The sequence below is a fragment of the Nelusetta ayraudi genome, unplaced genomic scaffold (genome assembly GCF_046127955.1).
Source record: "Nelusetta ayraudi isolate G7.1 ecotype Tasmania unplaced genomic scaffold, CSIRO-AGI_Nayr_v1 ptg000135l, whole genome shotgun sequence".
NCBI lineage: Eukaryota > Metazoa > Chordata > Actinopteri > Tetraodontiformes > Monacanthidae > Nelusetta > Nelusetta ayraudi.
Genome location: NW_027466185.1, coordinates 9,637,395 through 9,661,254, shown reverse-complemented (window position 1 = coordinate 9,661,254; position 23,860 = coordinate 9,637,395). Strand labels below are relative to the sequence as shown.

At 47.6% G+C, this 23,860-nt stretch overlaps 1 protein-coding gene across 2 annotated transcripts in view; it reads left to right on the top strand.

The window, feature by feature from the left end:
* Positions 1–23,860, top strand: part of csmd2 (CUB and Sushi multiple domains 2) — a 225,237-nt gene that overhangs the window by 2,997 nt on the left and 198,380 nt on the right. For both annotated transcript variants that reach the window (XM_076011540.1, XM_076011539.1), the window contains exon 2: positions 17,850–18,066. In XM_076011540.1, coding sequence (XP_075867655.1) covers positions 17,850–18,066 — 217 coding nt within the window. The remainder of the gene's footprint in view (positions 1–17,849; positions 18,067–23,860) is intronic.

The window sequence follows — 23,860 nt, the reverse complement described above, 5'->3', positions numbered from 1 at the left end:
ACTCCCCCCCGCCCCCTGCCCCTCCCTTTCACGTGCACCTTCCACCCGGTGTATTGGATAACGCTCCGACGCTGTGTCATCGCTTTTAACAAGAGTCGGACCCCCGTCACTGGCCACTGTGATCACTCCCAGGGGCCGCGCCGACAGAGATGGAGATGTGCGGAAGACAAAGAGCTATTGAAGAGCCGCAGTGAGCCCTCATCTCCACCACCACCCCGCCCCGCCCCTCCTCCCCGGGATCAAAAGCAAGTGTCCCGGTGGACTCGTCCACCAATAAGCGGTAATCAGCTCCTTTTCAGTTAAGCGCCGAGAGGAGAGGAGGGAGGCGGGGATGGAGACGGATAGCTCGGCCGTTGCCTCGGCGGGCGCCCCAAGAGACTCTCGGCAGCCTCGCAACATGTCAATTTACAATGAAGATCACGCGCCATCGCCCTCGATCGGCGCTCTCTGCAAAAAAAAAAGAAAAAAAAGAAAAAACTAAACTAAACAAAAAAAAGAGGTGGGCGTGGGGGCGCAGTGCCGCGCGCTTATGATGCAACTTTCAGTAATGTTATCACAAGTCTGGAGGGCTTAATGTAAACCCCCCACCACCGCCGCTCTTATCTTATTTAACTTGGTGACGTTTATAGTTAAATTCGCATGGTCATGAGATTGTTTGTGTCTGTGACGTGTCCGATTCCTACAAAATAAAAATGAATGAGTGTGAACGACCAACCTGATAATTCTAATCCTGAAGCCGGCGGGCAGACAACAAGGGCCCAGGACTCTAATTGATGCAGTTTTAATTGGAAAACCTATTTGGCAACGCCGCTGTTGATAATTTAGTGATGAATTAAGGCATAGAAGAGAACGAGGGTGGGAATTAAGTAGTTTGATAGAGATATTCTTGCAGGCGTTTCCGCTTGTTGCTTTGTTAGCGTTCCAATAATGGGGAAAAAAATAAATAAAAAAAAAATCCTCGTAACGTATTGACGCACAGTTACAGTAGAGATGGCAGTTTCAGCACCTTGGACAGCGAAAAGCGCAGCTGAGTCCTTCTTGGCGGCCAAGGTTCTCTTCAGCACCGTGGAGAGCTCCTCCCAACTCCCACAGCAGCAGCTGCTCCTCGTTGAAGGCCAGTTGGCGGATACATGAGATATATAACGCTGTGTTGCATTGCGATGCTTTTGCACAAATTTTTCAGAAACGAGGCATGCGGTTGTAGGCTTGTAAAGAAGCTGTATCCCCCCCAAAAAATTAATAATAATAATAATAATAATAATAATAATAATAATAAACAAATTAATTAATTCAATTTAATGACAAACTCACCTTTCCAATCAAACAATTCATGTCATGATCCTACAGCCACACGGCTGTAGGATTCCACAAAGCCTGACGCAGCCCGGCTAATTCATAATCGGATCACTGAGAATTGCTCTGGTTCCCTTGTGCAGCTTTTTCATTTCACGAGGTAACACTAACAGGCGTAGCGTTGCCTGTGCACACATTTGATTAGATTCAGCCTCAAGGTGGTCTGATTGGTTGTGCTGCTGCCGACGCGTGAGTGTTTGCAAATCTCAACGAGCCATTTCCTAAAGCATAAGCTCCCCCAGTGGCTTAAAAAGCAGGTGTGTCTGTCAAGTGAATTGTTTACGGGGTGAACAAAGTGTGAGACTTTGCCAGACTAGATTTCCACAACCAGTCAGCCCCCTTTGAGTTGTGACCAAATTCACAAAGCGAGTGATGGTAGCTGCCCTTAAGTCATAGAAGAGTAGAGAAAAGCTTAAAAAAAGGAAGCACGCCTGCTTCCAAAGACACTAGTCTAAATGTTGCAGTAGCTGTCGTCTGACCAGGAATGGACGGCATTTAAACCAGCAGCAGCTGAATGGTTTTCTTAGTGAACATGACATTTTTCAATTTACTCCCAGCTGGCTTTAGCAAGGATTTAGTTTAACACATTGAACGCAGAAGTTTATCACGGAGGACCGCAGGTGTCAACTGGTCTGCTTTGATTATCGTAGACAGGCTTGCTGCCTTTTTCCCGAAATGCCTTCCGTGGGCTGTTTACCAAATGGATACATGCGATAAAATCCACAGGACTTAGTTAACGGCTCCATCTAGCATGCTGCGCCAATTGAAGTCTTTCTTTCCTGTAGACAATAAAAATAACATAGCTTGTGGATTCTGGTGAAGACCACCTCCAGTGTAGATGCACCGGGTGGCTTCTTTGATAAATGCTGGCCCAGTTTCTGAGGCTGATGCATTAATGGAGCCACTGCGGTATTTACAGCGTGCTATTCTCACACAGTGGGAGGATTCTTACTCTTCGCCTCGGACTGCGTGCTCCGCTGCCTCCTCGTGTCTGCTTCTCACACTGACCGACACAGGACGGGACGGGATGGGAGCGGAGAGGCCGGCGATGTCGTGTACTGCATGCGCATAAAACCAAGAGCAGGAGGAGGTTTTTTTTGTTTTGTTTTTTTTAGCAATATGAAGTCGACATCCGCTGCGACCCGTCGGCTTCTCCTGCTCCTCGAGCTGGGAGAGTGGCCCGGGGAGCCGCAGCCGTGCAGTCAGATATTGATTTATGAAAGGGGAGGTGGGGAGTGTGAGGAGGTGGGCTGTTGAGGTTTACACAAGCACGGCAATAATCTGGGCCTTGTGTTTCGCCGACATTTCTTTCAGCAAACGGTCCATTTGGCTGCTTCATTTTCTAATCAGACACACAGCAGATTTGAAGGAGCGCATGAGAAGGCGTTTGAGCTCAGCATGCGTGCGCGCGTGTGTGTGTGCATGAGTGAATCTGTGCCTGGTCACCCCCATTCACTCCAAGATGATTAGACTGTGTGGACAAGCAGGTCATTAGCGAGCTCAGAAGGGCCACTAAGAAGCAGCCTGTGTGTGTGTGTGTGTGTGTATGTGTGTCCAGTCATGCTTTGGAGCATGTGGGCATTTCAGCAGATGATGCCTCCTAAGAACCCCCCCACCACCCACTCCCCTCCCTCAGTTCCCCCCGCACGCACCTGCTGATGTGTCACCTCGCCTCCCTTTGTTCGTCTCATGACGTCCAGCCCTTCATCCATCCCTCCCCCTTTCCTCTCTTCTCTAACTCTTCCTCCAAAGCCTTCTTCATTTATTCGAGTCGTCAACCATCTCCAGATGGCCAAGGCTTCGTCTCACACACAAACACACACAGACGCACACAGGCTCACAACTGCAGGCGCTGACTCACGAAACACTCAAACTCAAACGAGTCGGGATGGTGAGACCTCGCCGACGTATGGCTGAATGTGTTTTCTCGTGGGTCGCCTTGATTGAGGAACAGTCAGGGAGATGATGGTGATGATGAAGATGATGGGGAATAGGAAGAGTAGGAGGAGAAGGAAGGGCAGTATCTCATTCATTTCTTCAGTCCAATTCAATTGTGTCCCCGGCTATATAATGCATGGAACACTTAAAAAAGTGGCACTTGAGTTTAATGGTTCGGCCGTGGTGAAAATCACTCACCTTTATTAAATGTATATCTCCCTGAGCTCTGTCAACAAGTTCAAACAGACACGAGTGGAATGGAATAAAAAAGAAAAATCTGGCAGGAAACAAATGAGGAATCATCATTTCCTTTAAATATGACTCCCAGCGAGATGTCCCCCGGCGCCGCCGCCTTAAATTAATAAATGTATATTTTGGCTGCCGCCCTTATCGGGTGGAATATGAATCCAGCGGCACTCGACATTATCCTGGCAGTGTTTACGCTTCCGACTCATAAGGTATTCCTGCGAGCACCTCTGACAAACTGCCGCTCTCGCCCGTTAGCATTTCAGCAGCTTGGCGCCATTCAAGACATTGGGGCGCTGTTGGTGGTGGGTGAGTGTGGGAGGTGCCCTTCTTTTCTGAGAGGAGCAGAATAAAGAAATAAATAAAAAATAAAAAAATAGATAAATTGTCTTTTCTTGCTTCTCCAGTAGGAGGCCGCCTCATTTGTATGCGGCGTCTGAGGCGCTCAACAGATGTACAACTGTTGCCAGGCAAAGACGCTTCAGAGGGGAGCTCAGTCAATTTTTTTTCTCCCTCCCCCGCCATCCCGCCCGCCCTCAGCGGCTATAGGGCGAATAAATGAAAGTAGGAGAGAAGGCAGAGCTGACACACGTGAGCCACGTACAGATCGAGGTCCCGGTCTCGGGTGGGATTTCTGCCGGCCCATTATTATCAGACGCGGGACTTTGCTGCAGATGCAGTAAATCCCTGCAAAGTGAGAGACAGATGTAGATATTCTGTCCGTCCGTCTGTCCATCCGTCTGTCTGTCTGTGGACACAAAGCCCAGACGCGGTCTTCCTTACTTCCCTGATTTACAATGTTCTTATCAGATATCAGTGATCCCGCAGATTGGAGATAAGATCCTCGGCCGGAGGTATCTCGTCCTTGTCCTTGTCTTCTTTTTTTTTCTCCCCCTCTTACCCTTCTTTCTTGTACTGCTCCTGCCTTTTGTTCGACGTATAGGTTATCTGTCAGTGGGCTTTTTTCTGGGAAAAAGACACAGTCATCGTGGGGGCGGGTTGGGGGGGGTGGAGGATTTGGCCCTGTGTGCACATGAGAACTCCTGTTTACTCTCATGTTTGTGTTTCATCTTTTAAGGCGCACTTGCAAGTATGCAGTGCATAAAAAATTAGACATACCTGTCGTGAAAAACATAAATAATTAAAAACAAATTTTTCAGCAAACATCTTTTTAAAAGCTAGCAAAAAAAAAATATATATATATATATTTTTTTAATGAACAAAGTGAGACGTCTAAACAATCTGTCAATTTCCCCTTTTTCTGTCTAAATTTAAGTCAGAAATTAATCAAGCATCACAATCGACTACTAAAGTGAATGATTCTGTCCAGGACTGCAAGTAAACATATTTTATAGCAACATACAAAACTGATTTTGCTAATCACCAGTACCGATGGTGTAATAAATGTGTTAAGCACTGTGTATTTTCATAATGTTTCCAAAAGTAGGATCAGGCCACCAGTGTTTCCCGAGCCAAGACAGTTTCACTGTCTCTCTTGTTCCTGGCAATTTTCATTCATTATTTAATTTTTCAAAGTGAGGGACATTAAGGCAAAATTTGTACTTTTTTACTGCACGATTGGGATTGTCGAGTCACTGCCACTTAATCAGATGTGTTTGTGGTGGTACGTGGTGAGATTTCTGCTCCCATCAACGGGCCAACAAGTTCATTTCCAGTGCATCTGGATCAGCCAACCTTTCTGCAGCAGTTTTGCTCCCGTGACTCATGTCACCAGTCTGACTGGCTACGCATCAAATGAATTCCTAATGAGCTGGAGAGAGCGGAAGGAGTGATCTTCCGCTCACGAAGAGGCAGCCAGAAGCTGGCGAACCCGGGATGGTGACTCAGGAACATCAGAGATGAGCGGTGGACTTGAATTCACCACGCTTTTTGGAAGCTGTTGCAGTTGAGGAGCTCCGGCTCGTACTCCGTTCTGTCCAGCTGTGTATTCATTACAGTAGGACATGAATGCCTGCAGTGCACAGCAATGCACACTTTGTTGTCCCCCTTTTGTCGTCCAGCAGACAACAGAGATGTGAATCAGATTTTCTCCTTGAATATTTTCAAAGAAAAAAAAAATCCAACGTATGATTTAAATTCATATTTTCTGTGTTTTATGATTCCGAAAAAAACCCAAAAAAACTCATCACAAATTCATGACCCTCTCGCTCAACCATGCTGACTCTTTTTTCTCTGGTAAAAATATTTCCCTTGAATTTTTAATGCATTGTTACATTCGTACATTAACACAGTGTTTAATACATTTCACTATTCGGACCTTTTAACTTCCGCATCCTGATCACATGGACGGACTCCTCTGTAATTAAAGACGTGGCCTCGCTCTGTCGACCCCGGGCGAGGTGGAAGGGGAAAAGGTGAAAGTGCAGCAGAGTGAGCCGCAGCGAGGCTGATTGATCGCCCGCTGCGATATTAGTGCGGGATCGGCCGGTGATAGATAGGATGGTCCTGCTGGGACGGTCACGCCCTGACCCCTTACATCAGCGCTTCCTCCCCCGTGTTTAGTATGCAGTCCTCGGAGGGGATCCGAAACTCACGAGAGGGACCCTCGCTCACCAATACACACACACACACACACACACACACACACACACACACACACACACATATGGATCAACACGCTTATCCATCTTGCGCGTTTAACACATTCCTAATTGCGTAATGGCACCTCCTGCTGATGCTATTGATTGGACGGGCAGGCCGCAGAATGTTGCTTTCACGGCTTTCCAGTGGGGGGAGGGGAAAAAAACACTTACATATACACACAGAGCAGGAATGGTAGTAAGGGGAGTTTTATCAGAGTGGCACCCAGCTCGGGGATTCCCATCGTTAGATGTGGACGAGATGCTAGCAGCTACAGCGAGGTAGCTCTCCTGTGGCCCTAGCACAACTGGCTAGCATCATTCTGCCTTGCGTCCTGTCCCCTACTCCTCACCCCACTGCCCAGTGGACAGAAGAGCAAGGGAGGAAAATGACCTCACTTGACCCCGAATGACCCTATGTGTATTGTACTCCGAACTCTGTCAGCGACGATTGGAAATGTGTTGACGTGTGAGTGTAACCGGCTGGGGTCTCAAGCTCAGGTCGATGACAAAGTTAGTGTATGAAAGGCTGAGAGGAGGAAACCAATTCATGAAAAAAAATTAAATAATAATATTCTGAAAAAAAATAATGAAACGGCTGTTTGCCATGTCAGCTCCCAGTATTTTGAAAAAAGGCGCAGATTTCAATTCATTCCAAAACCTATCATGACATGTTTAAACAACAAGTGAAAGGATGGAGGCGGCACTCGTGCTGCACCTCGTGTCTGTCACCGCCTCCGAACCCGACTCGACGGAGCTCCGTCACGCGCACGTGTCAACACGCCCGCAGACAAACACAGCTCTCCCTCCACCTCCCCGGCCCCCTCGCCTCAAGGGCATCCGGTCCCTGATTGTGTCCGGTGTGGGAGGGCCCCCGTTTGTGTGAGCGGCTGAATAAACTCCCCCTGGCAAAAAAATAAAAATGCAAAAAGAAAGAAAGAATCCGTGGGTCTCTCTGAAAAAGGAAGAGAGCGCCGACTGGAGCTCTGATCAGCGTCGAGCTGCTGGTGCGTGGGCAGCGAGCGCCCGCAGCGGCGCTAGCTCGGCGCCCGGTGCCCGCTCAGATGTATGCGCCTTCACGTTTCGGGACAGGAAGTGGGAACCGGAGCGCTCGCACAGAGACACAATATCTGTGTTGTTTTGGTTCCCGCAGAGGGTGAAAACGCTCGTTGGAGAAGGTCCGGGATTACGTGGGAGTGTGTGTGTGGGCGGCTTTTATTTTGGCGGGGTGAGCTGCAGGTTCTTTATTGTGTGCGTGTGTGTTTTTTTTTTGCGTGTCTTTTTTGTTGATTTTTTGGTTGGCGTGTTAACGCCGCTGGTTAAATATGACCCAGCTGGAAGGAAACTGCCCACCCCCCCTCGTCTGCTGGGAGAACACTCTCTCCATTGTGCCCCTTTTTTTTCCCTACTCCGCCGTGACAGTCGTGGTCGGTGATGGCACGCACTCAACCCAGCGAGTGTCCTGCATTGCGAACGCCTCCTCAGAGATCTCCTTGGTTTTGGCGCTGCGGTCCTGGGCGGTGGCTTGGCGCTTCCCCATCCCGCCCGTCGTCGCTTCCCCATCGTACAAATCCAAGCTTCCAATACGCGCCACCGCGCTAAAAGCCACGCGGCCCTGAAAACTCGAGAGCTGATTCAGGCCTGCCGGGTATTTTTATGCAGCCCATGAGAGCATGAAAGGTGAACGACCATCTTGAAAAAAGCAAAAAGCATTAAAGGGCACGCTGACCATGAGCTCCATCTCCCACATTTTATTTCGACCCTCCAGTTGACGACATCTGGCATTAGAATTCAGTGTTTTCACATCAGCAAAGTGTTAAACAAGTGATGGTGATATTCCAGGGAAAGCCCCTTGAAAGTAAAAAACTAAAAAGTGTGTGTGTGTGTGTAGGGAATATTTGGGCCAATGTTAATGTAGTAACTTGTGATTGATGATGTTTGTCTCACTAATTGACTTGAAAATTAGTGTTGTTTGTTTCTTTTTCTCATGAATTATTTACGTTTAAATAACAAAGGACTGTGTGCTTCCAAATGTTTTTGCATTGGCGCAACAACATATGCAATGATGGCAACGCAAACAAGTATTAGTAGCAGTAGTGGTAGTAGTAGTAGTTGAAGTTGACTTACAGCTAAAACTTGACTTAACTTATCTTTCCAAGGCAACCATAACACCAGTGTCGCCTTGACTCTGTCCAAATGACTGTGACGCTCCTCCTCTAAGGAACCTTCACTTACTACTCATCCCTGTTGCAAAAAAATCCCCTCTGTGCTGGCGTGCGGACTCGAAACCGGCCAATCACGAGGCGGCCTTCCGCTGCATTTGGCTTGTCTGTAATGGCAGACGGTGTCAAGCCGGCTCGCGCATTAGCCTAATGTATGGAGGCGAGCCGGATCGCTGAGCACGCCCTTTTCCCATCTAATGGCAGCCACCGAGAGGTTAATTCGGATATGATGCGGTCAAGACGTGCATCGGCGCTGACGCGTCCAGAGACAAATAGTGATGGCGAGGTGGGGATCCATGGGGCGGAAGAGTTTATCTCCCCACCAGGGAGGTAGTTACTGTGCTGTGAGCGCACACCACACACGCCCGCGCGCCCGCTTGGGATGGTGGGATATGTGATAGCAAATGGTGTCTTTACTTAATAAACTCAAAGGGAAGCTTGTTTGGTTTGGGACGACTCTGGGGTGCTGGTTGAGTTTGAGTAGAACATCGCAGACGACAACGTTAGAATAAAATCGCCGGACCTGTGTCTCTACTTCAGGTGCAATGTTTCAGTTAACGCGGGTACGATATGACAGACTACCTCCTTTTTATGTGTGAATTTAGCAAGTAGCAGAGCTAATTTCAGCTTCTGTATTCAACATGTTGTTTATGTTTTGCTTTGAAGTGCTTGATTTTCCATTTTCTTGTGATTTCTATACTCATTTATGCCTTCTAAACCGGACTAATTTTGTGCCATAGCTGTACAAGGTCAGCTGGTATGACAACAAAGTTCCTCAGATCTCTGAATTCGAGATGTAGAAACACCACAGAAAGCTTTGGCGTATTTGGAAAATACCCCTTTCAGTCGTCCCCGCCATCGGTCTAACGCTAAAGGTACAATTGCACGAGTCAATGTGAAAAACGTGAAAGTGTTCGCATCTTGAACAGTGGGACTGAGAGAGGAGGGGATAAAGAGATTAGGATCTGGAGAAAAGACTGACTCACTCCTCTTTCGGTACGAATCGATATGCGACATTTACTTTATTAGACATCGGAGAGAAAAAAGCACGGCTGCGTGGAGGTCCGGTGGGGTCCTGACATCCTGAAGTGACGTCACGGCGCCCCCTGCTTGTGTTGTTCTCTCCACTCCCTGTTTACCGCCAGAGGCGGCTGCATGATTATGGTAATGGACGTGAAGCTCTACTTCGCCGACCCCCCTCGACACCCCGTCAGTATAAAATGCAAAGTAAATGCGCAAAAACACAAGATGGGTTGACTGATGTTGGATGCTGTTGCTTTAATCTTTTCAGCAAAATTGGAAAAACTGGATTTTATTTCTAGCCCTCATGAGAACAGATTTTTTGTGATCTCACTGGTTCTATTGTTTTTGCAATTTATTGATTTAATTTCCGACTTGGAGTTATGATTGTCTTCATGGCAGCAGCAGCTAGTGACTACGTATTCAAGACGTCTTACTGGTACACGCTTATGGAGGAGGTTGTTTGTTGTTTTCCTATCACAGTTGCTAAGAATGGGTCATCCAAAGCTCGAAGGCAGACAAAACCAACAACCTTTTGTATTATCCTTTTCCCCATGTGACTTGATGGCGAATTTTGCTCGTTGACAGGACTGAAAAAAAATAATAGAAACACATTTTTATTTCCTTTAGTATTGCTGCACCGTCCTATTTGCCTGTTGGCTCCAAATAAAGATACAATTTAAAGAAAAAAAATCTTTCCACCGAGATCATGTGGGTGACTTTCTGTGGTTTCATTGGCTTTATGTTTCCTTGAACTCCATGGCAGCTTCAATGTCAGCTCTAGAATGTGATGCACAGATAGTCGTCTTCGTTGCTGAACTGTTTCTATTTCTGGCATTGGTGGCATTTCTGCTTCCCCTCGTGCTTTCCATTGGTCAACGTGTCCCCACCTCTGGGGTTTTGGCGTGGCTTGGGTTGGTTTACATCAGGATCAGGGATCAGGGTGCATGTACATTTGGATGGGATTTTTTTTTTCTGGAGGCCCAAAAAAAAAGCATTTTTAAAAATATCAACCTATGTGTGCAAACTACATACACACACACACACACACACACACACACATACACACACACACACACAGGGAGAGACTTACAGCAGCACAGACCTCTAACAGTGCAGATTAAGCACCTTCTCGCTGTGAATGTCACACCAGCTGTGACTTCAGCACAAAATGAGGTGAGGAAAATAAGTAGAAAAAAACACCCAACCTGTTCATTTCCTCCTGCTTGCTGTTGCTTTTTTCTCTTCCATTGACCTGCTGTATACATTATTTTTTTTTCCTTGGATCCTCGCCGTCTTTCCTATTTCTATCCCCCGCCAGTTCCGTCCCTCATCTCACCTTCTCTTGTCTTCCTATTATCCCTCCCTCCAAATCTGTTTTCTCATTTTGCCGCCTCTGCCGGCCGGTCCCCTCAGTCTGCCCGTCATCATCCTCCTCTTCCTCCTCCTCCGTCCCCATCTCCTTCCCTCCGCTCTACCCTTGCCTGCCTGCGCCGCGGCGACCGTCGATTCATCAAGGTGTCACGGCGCGGACCCCTTTGCCCGCCGTGAGGCAACTGCCCTGGCAGAGGCGCGAACAATAACACCTTCGGTCGGCGGAGCGCTGTCCCGACAAGGTCGAGCCGCCACCGCCCCTCCCGCCTTGTCCCCTAATCGGTGACGTGCGATGACCTGCCAAACAGGAGGTGGACAGCGGGGCTGACAGTGGGCGGGACGTCCACAGACATCAGGCAGCCAGCATTAGTAGCAGAAGGGATGGACGCGGCTAACCTCGAGAACCAGTTAGCCATTCTCCTTAATGCTGAACCAGCGTACTCGGGGGCTAATGTATATTCATGAAGCAGAGGTCTAACTTGCAACAACTTGAGGAAAAATAAATAAACATATATATTTATATATCTATGACCTTCCATCTCGGCTGCTTCGGTCCGGCGGGGGGCTGGAAAATTCGCTCGGCCAGCAGCGTGTTTATGGGGTCTTTACGGTGTGTCAACCGGGGGTCAACTGCAGGATGGGCTCTTCCCTGCAGATTTACACTGAGGGACCTCGCACAGGGTCAACTGCTCCCAGCAGCTAATTTCATAATGCACCCTGGGCGAGGCTTAAATAATTCAGCTGGGCCTCAAGTGAAGGGATGTACTTAAACTTAATCAGAAGCAGTCTGTACATATATATGTATATGTATATATATATATATATATATATATATATATATATATATATATATATATATATATGTATATATATGTATATATATATATATATGTGTATATATATATATATATATATATATATATATATATATATATATATATATACATGTATCAGTGGCGGCTGCTGGTCTTTCAAGGAGGGGAAGCTCATTTTCTGCCTACATCATAAAATGCATTTGTTTATTTATACGTAAATTAAACCATCAATTCCTTGCAATAAAAAATGACCTGTGACCCTGTTGTACCAACTAGCCGTCTTTTCCAGGGACTTGACCAGTGTCCTCTCAATTACCAGCAGAGCTAGGCTGCTTCAACTGCCTTGGCTCATTGTGATGCGGGTTCAAGACTTGAGCTGCTTTAAACAGGAGAAGCTCCTCTCTACACCTTCAGATGTAACTCCAATTGTTGCCAATTTGTACAGCTGAGGTATTGCACTGTCCAACTCCATGTCTTCCAGAAACGGCAAGAAATCACACAGCTTTCCTCTGCTGCCCTGCAAGTCCAAGTTTGAATGTAGGGCTTGAAGTTCAGACCTCAGACTCCCAGAATCAAAGCCATAACTTTTTAGGACACTCATATACTCATATTATCTGCCATTATGTGAAACTTGCTGGCAGCGAGCTTGCTAGCTGGAGCTACTGTGCGAGGCTCGTGTGAAGTGTGACTGCCTGCTCCCGCTCTGTCAGAAGTCATAGTCTCCAAAAACAAGCAGCTAAAGTCTACAGAAACACCAGTAATAGATGCTAGAATTGTCGCTAGACGTTTTGAACAAATAAAAAGTTGCTAAGAGGATAAGTCGCTGATTCTGAACAAAAGATGAACGCGTTCTATCGCATATTTGATTGACGAAATGTGCACACAACAGTACATATTTGACCACTTATTGTCTGACATTTTAGGGGAAGCTGAGCTTGCCTTGAAGTCTTAGAGCAATTGCCTCTGATATATGTATATATATTTATATATATATATATATATATATATATATATAAATATATATATATACATATATATCATATATATAGAGAGAGATAGATAGAGATATACAGACATATGTATGTATATGTGTATATATATGTGTGTGTGTGTGTGTGTGTGTTTGTGTACACACACAAATATATATAGACTCTTGCAAGAGTTTATATATATATATATATATATATATATATATATACAGTATATAGACTACTGCACTTTACCTCGACTCGAGTCAACTCGTCCCACTCCCCCAAAAATGAACCTCATTCTTATTTGCCAAATTTAATCCCCGAGCATGTATATTCAGGTGACACTGAAATGTCTCTGGCTGTGACTGAAAACAAACCCTCTCTGCAGAGCCGCTCCCACCGCGCCGCCTTTTCATCCTGGACTGTACGCGCCATTATCGATTTAAGAGTCGGTCACTTGGCACAGGTGTTTAGCGCTCCGCTGAGCTCTGGCAGACTCGCTAGACTTATTCTCGCTCCCTATTCGGCGGTGGCGGCGGGGGAGGGATTGTTTAATTGCGCCCAGTGAAACACGAGACACCTGCCAGGTTTATCCCCCACCGTTCATCATCATTACCAAAAAAAAGCACACTCGGTGCTTGTGCGGCGCCAGCACTTAGTAGATATGAAACACTTTTTTATGAAGGTGGAAAAAACCTGCACCTCTGGCCTCCTCCATCAACAGCTTAGAAGCCGATAAACGATTTCACTCCCTGGAACACGTCTGACGAAAAGCTTTGTCCTTTTACTCTTTGTATGTGGACAATTGTACATCAACTCATCCCACTGCTGTTCCTTCAAGTTGGTTTTATTGACTGTATATCCCAGTCTAATATCTCATAGTCACTCAATTTTCGTTGCCAATACGAGCAATTTCCATCTTTGTTGTTGTCGCTTTTCCAATTTCTACTCTCCTTCAGGCTTCCGGTTGGCCGTTGAAATTCACTCCAGAGGTCCCTTTGCCACCGTTTCCCTTTTTTGTGTTCCTAACTATCCCCCGAATACCTTGTCAGTGTTGCCAGGCGCATGATAATCATCAGATTTGTTCTGTAATTGTACCTTCTGCACAATGTAAAAATCAATGTTTCCGAGAAAGTCCGACGTGAACGGTAATCACGTGGCTTCCGCGCAAACGCCAGGTTGTTTTTTTCTTGTTTTTTTTTTGGGACGTCTCTCGTGCCTTTTTTCCCAGCCAATCGACATACATGGTGGTGAAGCGAGACGTGAATAACAACCAATGTTTTTCCAATGTTCCCTTTATATTTTTCAAAATTAAACCTGCGTCACCGGCTCCAACACGCGCAGCCTGTGATCATGTGTTAGCGCTGCAGATGCTTCTGAAACACGTAAGAATGCAAACCGGGAGCATGCTTATGCAAATTTTTCTTCCCCATGTGTGATCATTTTAATTTTTGTCCGATACTCCAATATTTACCTAACGGACCTCAGGGCTCATTAATAGCATCTCTATCGTCACATCCTCCCCCGTTAGCTGTGATCCAACCCTCCACTGCCGCCGCCCCACTGTCTCGTCCACTCTGACCTCTATCAAGCTCCGCCATCAGGCCGCCGCGCCAGCCATTGATTGGCATTTGTCCGACCGAGGCCTCGCAATAAAGGAGATGATGAGGAGTTTATTGACCGGGCTGTGTTTATGAAAATCAGGTGGAGGAGGTGGACTTAAAGGTTTGGGTTTCTTTTTTTCTTCCTTTTTTGTCCTGGAGATTAGTATTGACCTGATGGTAATTGGTCAGGTGGATGCTCACTTTGCTCGCCCTTTTAAGAGGCTTTAATGAAAAACCAGTGGGTGATAGCTTCGGCTCTGCTCCCTCTGCTGTTGTCGCTCCTCAAAGGTGAAAAAGCTGCTCCCCACCGCGTTTGAGCAACGACACACTTTAAAAGGACGGTTCACCCCAAGAATTGAAATGTCACCCCCGGTGTCGATGGGAGGCTGCGGTGACATTTACTCCTAAATGGAATCTCGCCGGAGTTTCACAGTGCCGAGGAATTCCAGCCGTTGCCTGGACAAAGTCAGCCGGCAACAACAACAACTCGTCTCCGTGCTGCTCACCAGAAGAGACAATGGCAACGCTAACGCTGTGTTTGTTTGGTTTGTTTTTGGCCTGGTGCCCCATTGACCATTTTTTCTCTCTCGAAGCACCGAGTCTAACTTGTTTGGTTAATTGGTTAATATTCCAAATAGTGGAGTATTTGGCCATGGACACCTTTATTAAGTTGGCATTTGGTAAATCTATCTATCTATCTATCTATCTATCTATCTATCTATCTATCCATCTATCTATCTATCTATCTGTCTAACTACCTACCTACCTATCCATCCATCCATCCATCCCTGTGAATCTCCATAATGGCTTTGTGCATTAGAATAATATCACCAGAGCCTCCACCCAATCCAGCACTGAATGACTGAAATTACAATCTTGGGTGAACGATCCCTCTAACCCAGTGGGTTGCAGTGATTCCGCAGTCCCCTTTGAACCGCGGTACCTGGCGAGGGCGATGCGACAGCTGTCCCCTTCTGTTTTTCATTCAAGCCACCATTTCAGCTTTGGCTGAACTGTCCATTTAATGGTTGCCACTTACCTCAATGCACACTTTTCCAGCTTTTGCCAAGAAATGGCACTCCAAAAGAGATTGACACGGTGGGCACATTAGCGTTTTTCCTAAGAGTTCAGGTGCAAGCTAAGGATTGAGGAGTGATGGCTGAGAGAAGCCCTGCTCTGTCGTTGTTGTTGTTTTTTTCTTTTTTATTTAGGTGAGACAGATCCCCAGGGGGGAATCAAGAGGGTAGTGATGGATATACTGTGACTGGAGACACTGTCACACTCCCACTGATACTGCTGCTGCTGCTGCTGCTGCTGCTGGCGGTCAGACAGTCTGGATCTCATGTCTCCCTTCCCTCCTCGTCCCATATGAAGGAGCGTTACTGCTGCGTCGCTCTGGAGCAGGAAGCCAACACTGGGCTTCCTTTTTACTTTTTCTTTTCTCAGAATTCTTGAACACCATGATACTGCGAGCCACCCACCCACCATGGTTTTTCAAAGGTTTTAAAAGGTTTAAGCCCGTCGCCTGCCTTGAAAAACAAACGCAGGGTTCACTCGTCAGGCTAACTACGGATTATTCGTGTCAGTGCCTGCTCTCTTTTTTTGGTCCCCTCTCTTCCTTTTTCTTCTCTGTTTTTTCATGGGGATGAAAAAAACAAAATGCAAAATCTTTGTTGATGTTTAGTTTACAATCTCAGCCGACTAAGTCTGAGAGGAATAAGAATCATCTCATTTCACTTTCAGGTCCCTTCTGCTTTGCGTCTTTTTTTAAAAGAAACCCTCACAAATCCCTGCTGTTTTTTCCCCCCGTCTATCCTGCAGGTTTTTTTTTATCTTTTATTTTTTTGCTTTGTTTTAACCTTTTCAATAAATAAGATCTTATCTCATCTCCCCACGAGGAATCAACCAAGTCGTCCTTCAGACTTACACGTTCCAGCTGCAGCTACAGCTCATTTTTTGGTGGATTTTGTCTTCAGGCGCAATGTTTAATTGCTTATATACACAACTAGCTGATCAGCCAGTCACATGGCAGCACCATACACGCCTCCAAGCATGTAGGCATGGCAGAGACGACTTGCGAGAGTCTGAAGCGAGCATCAGAATGGGGAAGAAAAGGGGATTTAAGTGACTTCAGCGTGAATATACATTAAAAAAATACATTCACCAGCCACTTCATTAGATACCCGCTGTTTGCAGCATGGACATAATATAGCGGCCAGTGTGTTTACACTGCAATTAGCTCTGTGAATGAATGCAAATATACAGTATGTTGTAACTCCACAAAGAAAAGAAAAAACAAAAAAAACTCCTTTGCGTCGCAAAGTGTCGCACAGTCTCCTGCTGCTGAACAGTGTTGCAGTCACTGATAACAGATGCCCTACAATTATAATTTTCCCATTACATTCTAATCAGGCCACATTATGATTCAGGTTTGTGGCTCAAGCAAACAAAGGGAGGCTGCTGATTGTCTGTATAAATAGCATGTATTCCTGCTTGGCATTCTAATTTTGTCCCACAAAGGGAGACATTTTTGAATGCATATGCTTTTTTAAGCCAGCCACAACATTATTTGCACTAAGTTTTGTGCAGTGAATGAAAACGACGTACGGTGTGCAGAGCAGTCACTGATTTAGTCCCCCCACTTTTATTTTTACGCACATTAGAGTCTTGGTTCCTATCAATGTGATGCTGCCCTGGTGGAGAACTCATGGACACACACGGTCAGTTGGAATTAACAGCCCAACACATGAAACTACACAATAAATGCCCCGCATTAGCAATTAATTAGGGCTAAATCCCCAAGATTGATTAAAGACTGGGCTGAGCTCAGGTCGGCCAGAGATAAGTCAGGATTCAAACGCTTGCACACGCACGCACGCACACGCACGCACACACACACACACACACACACACACACACACACACACACACACACACACACACACACACACACACACACATGCGCACACGCACACACACTCACACATGCGCACACGCACACACACACACGTGCGCACACACACACGAATGAGCTCACACTCGACTCAACCACAACAAGCTTGTTGGGGACGGCGTGCAGGAAGTGAGAATGTCTCAAAGCACACGGCAAAGTCTTCACATCTGTGTTTGGATTGAGCAGCTTTAATCATGAAAAAAAACTGAACTCAACAGATGTCCAAGAAAGCACTAATTTAGCCCTCTGCTACCAACTGGCAGCCAAAATTTTCATTTTTGCGCTCTCGCTGCATGTTTGTGAGATTGACTAATGTGGTGCTAATCATTTCCCCGTCTCCCTCTCAGCCATGTGATATGTGACCATCTGAGTCTTTTTACTAATGTGGTGGAAGGCCCAGTGAGCGAACAAGTGTGTGTGTTTGTGTGTGTGTGTGTGCACTGGTGGAGGTGCTTGCAGCAGCAGGAAGGGGCTGGGGCTTGAGCCATTTACTATTGCCTTATTAATGGCTTTTGCTGCGAGCTGGTGCACTTGGTGCAAACTCTCTGGCTGCAGCTCTGCATCTGGATCTTTTTTACATTTCCGTTCTGTGTGTTTCCTACTTGCCTGTTTCTTTTTTGTTTGTTTTTTTTGTTTTTTTTAGCAATCCTTTAATCTTTTGGCCCTTTTTTTTCAAATGTTTTCGAGCTGCTCTAAAACGCCACTTAGCTCTCTAATGTGTCTTTCTTTTTCCCCCCTTTTTTCTCTTTACAGCTCAGAACTGCAGTTACACACTACACAGTCCCAACGGGACGATAGAGAGCCCCGGCTACCCGTACGGCTATCCTAACTATGCCAACTGCACGTGGGTGATTGTGGCAGCGGAGCACAACCGGATACAGCTGGTGTTTCAAGGCTTCGCGCTGGAGGAGGACTTTGATATCTTGTCCGTCTACGACGGGCCGGCGAGTCCTGGAAACCTGCGGACGCGGTAAGGATGGTCTCACCTTGGGTTCTTTAATTTGAATGTGAAGAAAAATATCCACTCACTGGTATAAAATTGGCCGCAACGCTTTGGCCTCAGAGGATTTTTTCCTCAAGAAAGAAGAACATTGTTCAAGTTCACCTTATTGAAAACCATTGAGATTTTTTTTTTCCATATTGTTCAACTCAATCACAGAGACAAAGTTCTGTTGTGCAGTTTAAAAAAGGCAAACAAAACCAGTCAGTTATCAAATGTTTCAAGCTCAGGAAACCCTTTGTGATGTCACAAAGGGGAACTCACGGGTTAGAGTTTGGTGGAGGCTGGAATGAAAAATAAACATCAGAAATAGAACTTTTGCATAACAACAAACTTCTGGGCGACACGGTGGCGCAGTGGTTAGCGCTGCCGCCCTGCCTTCGCCCTATGACAGCTGGGAGAGGCTCCAGTAGATCCCCATGACCCTGAGCTCAGGAATAAGCGGGTATGGTAGATGGATGGACAAACTTCTGCTGCTTGTGTAGTGTGTGTGTGTGTATGTGCGTGTGTGTGTGTTTCAAATCCTGCGGCTGAAAGACTTGTGTGTGAGCGCAGCCCAGACTCAATCAATGACGGGGATCCGACTCTAATTAATGGCCGGTGTGAAGCTCCACATGTCTTGCCCGTGTTCAGATGACCTCACAGCGATAACCTTTGACCTCAGACAACCTTGTGTCCTGGAGCTCTTGTTTACTAGTCGTGGTGACGTCTCTGTTTCCTCCCCACGTTGGGACTTGTAAGGCAAATGTCTTCTTCTTCTGCCGCTTATCCGGGGTCGGGTCGCGGGGGCAGCAGCCTCAGCAGAGATGCCCAGACCTCTCTGGCCCCAGTCACCTCCTCCAGCTCATCCGGTGGGACCCCAAGGCGTTCCCAGGCCAGCCGGGAGACATAGTCCCTCCAGCGTGTCCTGGGTCTTCCCCGAGGCCTCCTCCCGGTGGGACATGCCCGGAACACCTGCCCAGGGAGGCGTCCAGGAGGCATCTGGAACAGATGCCCGAGCCACCTCAGCTGGCCCCTCTCAATGCGGAGGAGCAGCGGCTCTATTCCAAGCTGCTCCCGGGTGGCCGAGCTTCTCACCCTATCCCTCAGGGTACGCCCAGCCACCCTGCGTAGGAAACTCATTTCGTCCGCTTGTATTCGCGATCTTACCCTTTAAGTCACTACCCAAAGCTTGTGACTATAGGTGAGGGGTGAGAACGTAGATCGACCGGTAAATCGAGAGCCTCGCCTTTCGGCTTAGCTCCTTCTTCACCACGACGGACTGGTACAGCGACTGCATCACTGCAGACGCTGCACCGATCCGCCTGTCGATCTCACGCTCCATCCTCCCCTCACTCGTGAACAAGACCTCGAGATACTTGAACTCCTCCACCTGAGGCAGGATCTCCCCACCGACCCGGAGTGGACAAACCACCTTTTTCCGGTCGAGAACCATGGCCGCAGACTTGGAGGCGCTGATCCTCCTCCCAGCCACTTCACACTCGGCTGCAAACCGCCCGAGTGCACATTGGAGGTCCTGGCTCGATGAAGCCAACATGACCACATCATCCGCAAAAAGCAGAGACACAATCATGTGGTTCCCGAACCAGACTCCCTCCAGCCCCTGGCTGTGCCTAGAAATTCTGTCCATGAAAATAATGAACAGAACCGGTGACAAAGGGCAGCCTTGCCGTAGTCCAACACGCACTGGGAACAAGTCTGACTTACTGCCGGCAATGCGAACCAGACTCCTGCTCCGATCATACAGGGACCGCACGACCCTTAACAGAGGGCCCCGGACCCCATACTCCTGGAGCACCCCCCACAAAGGAGTTTCCTGACTGCCTCGGTGACTTCGGCTCGGGTAATGGACAAGTCCTCCCCCGTGTCCCCCGCCTCTGCTTCCTCAGCGGAAGACGTGACGGCAGGATTGAGGAGATCCTCAAAGTATTCCTTCCACTGCCGGACAACATCCCCAGTCGAAGTCAACAGCTCCCCACGGTTTGCCAGAACTTCTTCGAGGCCGACCGAAAGTCCTCCTCCATGGCCTCCCCGAACTCCTCCCAAGCCTGAGTTTTTGCCTCCGTGACCGCCCGAGCTGCAGCACGCTTGGCCTGCCGGTACCCGTCAGCTGCTTGTGGGGTCCCTCGAGCCAACATGGCTCGATAGGACTCCTTCTTCAGCTTGACAGCATCCCTTACTTCCGGTGACCACCACCCGGTCCGGGGGTTACCGCCACGACAGGCACCAGAGACCTTACGACCACAACTGAAAGCAGCTGCGTTAACAATAGAGGCGGAGAACATGGTCCATTCGGACTCTCCAAGCTCCCCCGGGATCTGGGGGTTGAAGACCGCACTGACAGAGGGCTCAACCAGACGTTCCCAACAGACCCTCACAATACGTTTGGGCCTGCCGGGTCTTTCCGGTCTCCTCCCCCGCCGGGAATCAAGGCTCACCACCAGGTAGTGATCAGTTGACAGCTCAGCCCCTCTCTTCACCCGAGTGTCCAAGACACAGGGACCAAGGTCAGACCACACGGTGACAAAGTCGATCATCGAAGGCAACTGTTTAAAGCTAAAATCTGCTGTTGTGGAATCATGGATTTGCAGGCAGTTAAAACCTGATATCTTCCTAATGTCCACCTGTGAATTTGTGGCCTTCCAAATACTGGTAAATAAAAGCTTCTGTGTTGTACGATCCGAACTGTGACGTGTGGAAGATAATCATGGTCATCTCTGCTTCGCCACCACCACCTGTGTGTTTTGTCCACGTCAGAAACTCTCCTTCATCTCCTCCTCCTCCCTGCTCCTCTTCTTCCTCTTGCTGCTCTTCCTCGCCTCGTTTCTGTGCCGGCCGCAGCAGTGGTGGCGGCGGCAGCTCCCTTCTCTTCTGAAAAAAAAAAAAAAAATCCATTATGGATCGGTATGCTGCGCTGTTCTTCGCCTGTTTGGACCTCTGGGCTCCGGTGTAATATTGACGCTCCGGCGTCGAGGCGGTGGGGGGAGGGGAGGTGTTGGGTTAAAGGGTTGTCTCTGTTCAAGTCTGAGCGCTTTGAAAATGAGGGAAGGGCGGAGAGGGAGACGAGAGGGAGCGGGCAAATCTCTCACAAACGCACACGCGCACGCACACACACACACACACACACACACACACACAGAAACAGACACGGAGGGCGAAAAGAGACACAGAGGCGCTGTGAGACATTTTGGGCAATATGACTAAAAATCGGTTTGGACCCTCTTATACGTATCCTATAAAGCACCCTTGTGTAACTCTGTCCTCCGTGAGGGCCTCCATGACTGGTTCCCCCACCTTGCCCACCTGCCCTAATGGAGACACGGGAACGCGGTTGGGAGCGTTTGAGGAAACTCGGGTGCCCTGTAAATCACGCTTGTCCTCCTTTAACTCCGCTTTTCACATGTCATCTTGGTGGAAAAAAAAAAAAAGAGCGTGCATATTCGAGACTCTCCCAACCCTGAACACCCTTCCCCCCTCCACCACCAACCCCCCCATTTCTGCACATTTCCCAGACTGCAAAGATGCATGGCTGATAGTCTGCCGCCTCCCATCTCACACTGCCATCAAATGTAATTTACTTCCCATCTCTCTTCCCCGGTCTTCCTAAAAAAAAAATATATATATATATATATATATATATATATATATATATATATGTATATATATAATCTTCTCACCTTCTCCTCCTCTCCTCATTTCAGCCCTACCTGTTTGTTAAGCTCTTATTTCCTCTCGCTCTCTGTGTTTTCTCTTCCTTTTTCAATATTTATTTCCCAGCCATCTAGTGCCTTCCTGACCCGCCCACACCCACCATCCCTCACCCACCCAAATTGGATCAGGCTGGTTCTGAGAGTCCGCTAAAATCTAGAAATCATGAAAAACACACACTCGGACGACTCCCCTCCTGCTCGGGTGACGCTGCATACGCTCTTTCCTCCGCTTTTACTTGCGAAGCTGCTAATTTATGTGTCGCTGTCGCGGTGATAGCGCTTCTTATTTCGAGAACGTCGGCTTACGTCAGATGAGCCGTGTCTTTAGCCGCTTCCCTGTGTGTGTGTGTGTGTGTGTGTGTGTGTGTGACTTTGCTGCAGCAGTTGCTTTATGACTCACAGTCACCACTTGGGAAGTTCATATATGAGTCAGCCTGTTGCCGCCGGACTCATCCTAAACTGCTGATCTGTTTCAACTTTTTAGGACGAGAAAGGAAAAGAAAAAGAGGGAAAAAAAACATGTCAGCTCCAAACATTTGCATTTCACAGCTTTTTGTCGACGTTCGAGGGCCGTCGACTGACTGTTGGTGAGACTTTGTGAGTCAGTGAGGGTAGGAGGCCTTGTAGAGGTCAGAAGAAGTGAAGTGGTTGGTTCAGCACCTTTCCAACTGGCCAAAAAACCATAATGTAGTCCCGCTATGAATCAGCATTTGGAGAAGCGAGCTGTGTGGAAATGCGTCAAACAACCGGGCAATGGACCCGGGTTGAAATCAGCTCCTATCAGCTTGGCTCTGATTGGCTTGCAGTGGAAAAGGGAGACCCGCAAAGACATCACATCCTTTACCTGCCGCACGGGATGACGTTGAGCGCTAAGTCATAATAAGGCCGTCCACAAGTCTGGCATGATTCTACAGTCAGTCGGTGGGAAAGGGCCAAATGCAGATTGATTGAGAGTCAACCCGCGTTCAGAAAACACAGTGTCAACTCCCTAATTTCAGTGGGAGAGGGGCTTTAGGTTATGTGACTTTTTTTTGCCAGGTGGATTTGAGCTGCAATTTTAAGGTGCAGACATCCAGAAAGGCAGCAGGAACCGAAATCCCTACAGATTACAACCAAAGTCACCAAAGTTGTCAGCACCATTTCCAAATCCTGGTTTGCCTTTTATTGCCTTATTATTGCAACAGTTATCACACTGTGTACTTGTCCTAAAGGTATATTTTTGTGGTCGGATTCGGATAAAACATCCTGTTCCCTGACAATCGCGCAGATTGTCAGGGAACCACTTCTAGCTCATGTACAAAATTCCCAAACTGCAGAGGACGTCCAGTCTGGCTTCTCTTTCTTCTCCTCTGTGAGTCCGTCACCCGGCATGAACTCACTCTGAACCTGAGGCGGCCCGCTCGCCGTCAAAATCGCACGGCAGCAGGGCGATCTCACGTCTCTTTTTTGCGGAAGGACACCTTCTCACCTCGCCGATCTGGGGACACGAGCCGCGTCTCTGCAGAAAAGCTGCTGCCGAGTGCAGAGTCGGTGCATCGCTTCACACGCACCCCTGCTCTCAAGCGATGTGATGATGGATAGGACGGAGTTAGAGGACTTGCACTTTAGGTTTGGGTGGAAGGAGGGAGGGAGGGGGAGGGGGAGAAGGAGGAAGACGAAGGAGAGACGGAGGAGGAGGAGGGCGTGGAAGGGACAGATTTTCAGCCTTTGGGCTCATACAGACCTAAATAAGAAGTACTAGTGCATGGAGCTGGGAGTGGCATTAGCCCTGTGCGCAAGCGTGTGTGTGCTTACAGAGAAAATTTTCGGCGTCTCAGCAGGCTGAGTCAGTGTCAACAAAATCAAGGTTTATTGGACTGCAGATGAAATGAACAGTGCATTTGCAAATACACACACTCACACTCGCACACACACTTTTAAGCAGAGAGTAGATGGCAGCAGGCTAGAAAACTATTTGCTTGGTAATATGTATATATATATATATATATATATATATATATATATATACATTTTTTTTTTTTTTCCCGCAGAGGCACAGATGACTCTACTTGCTG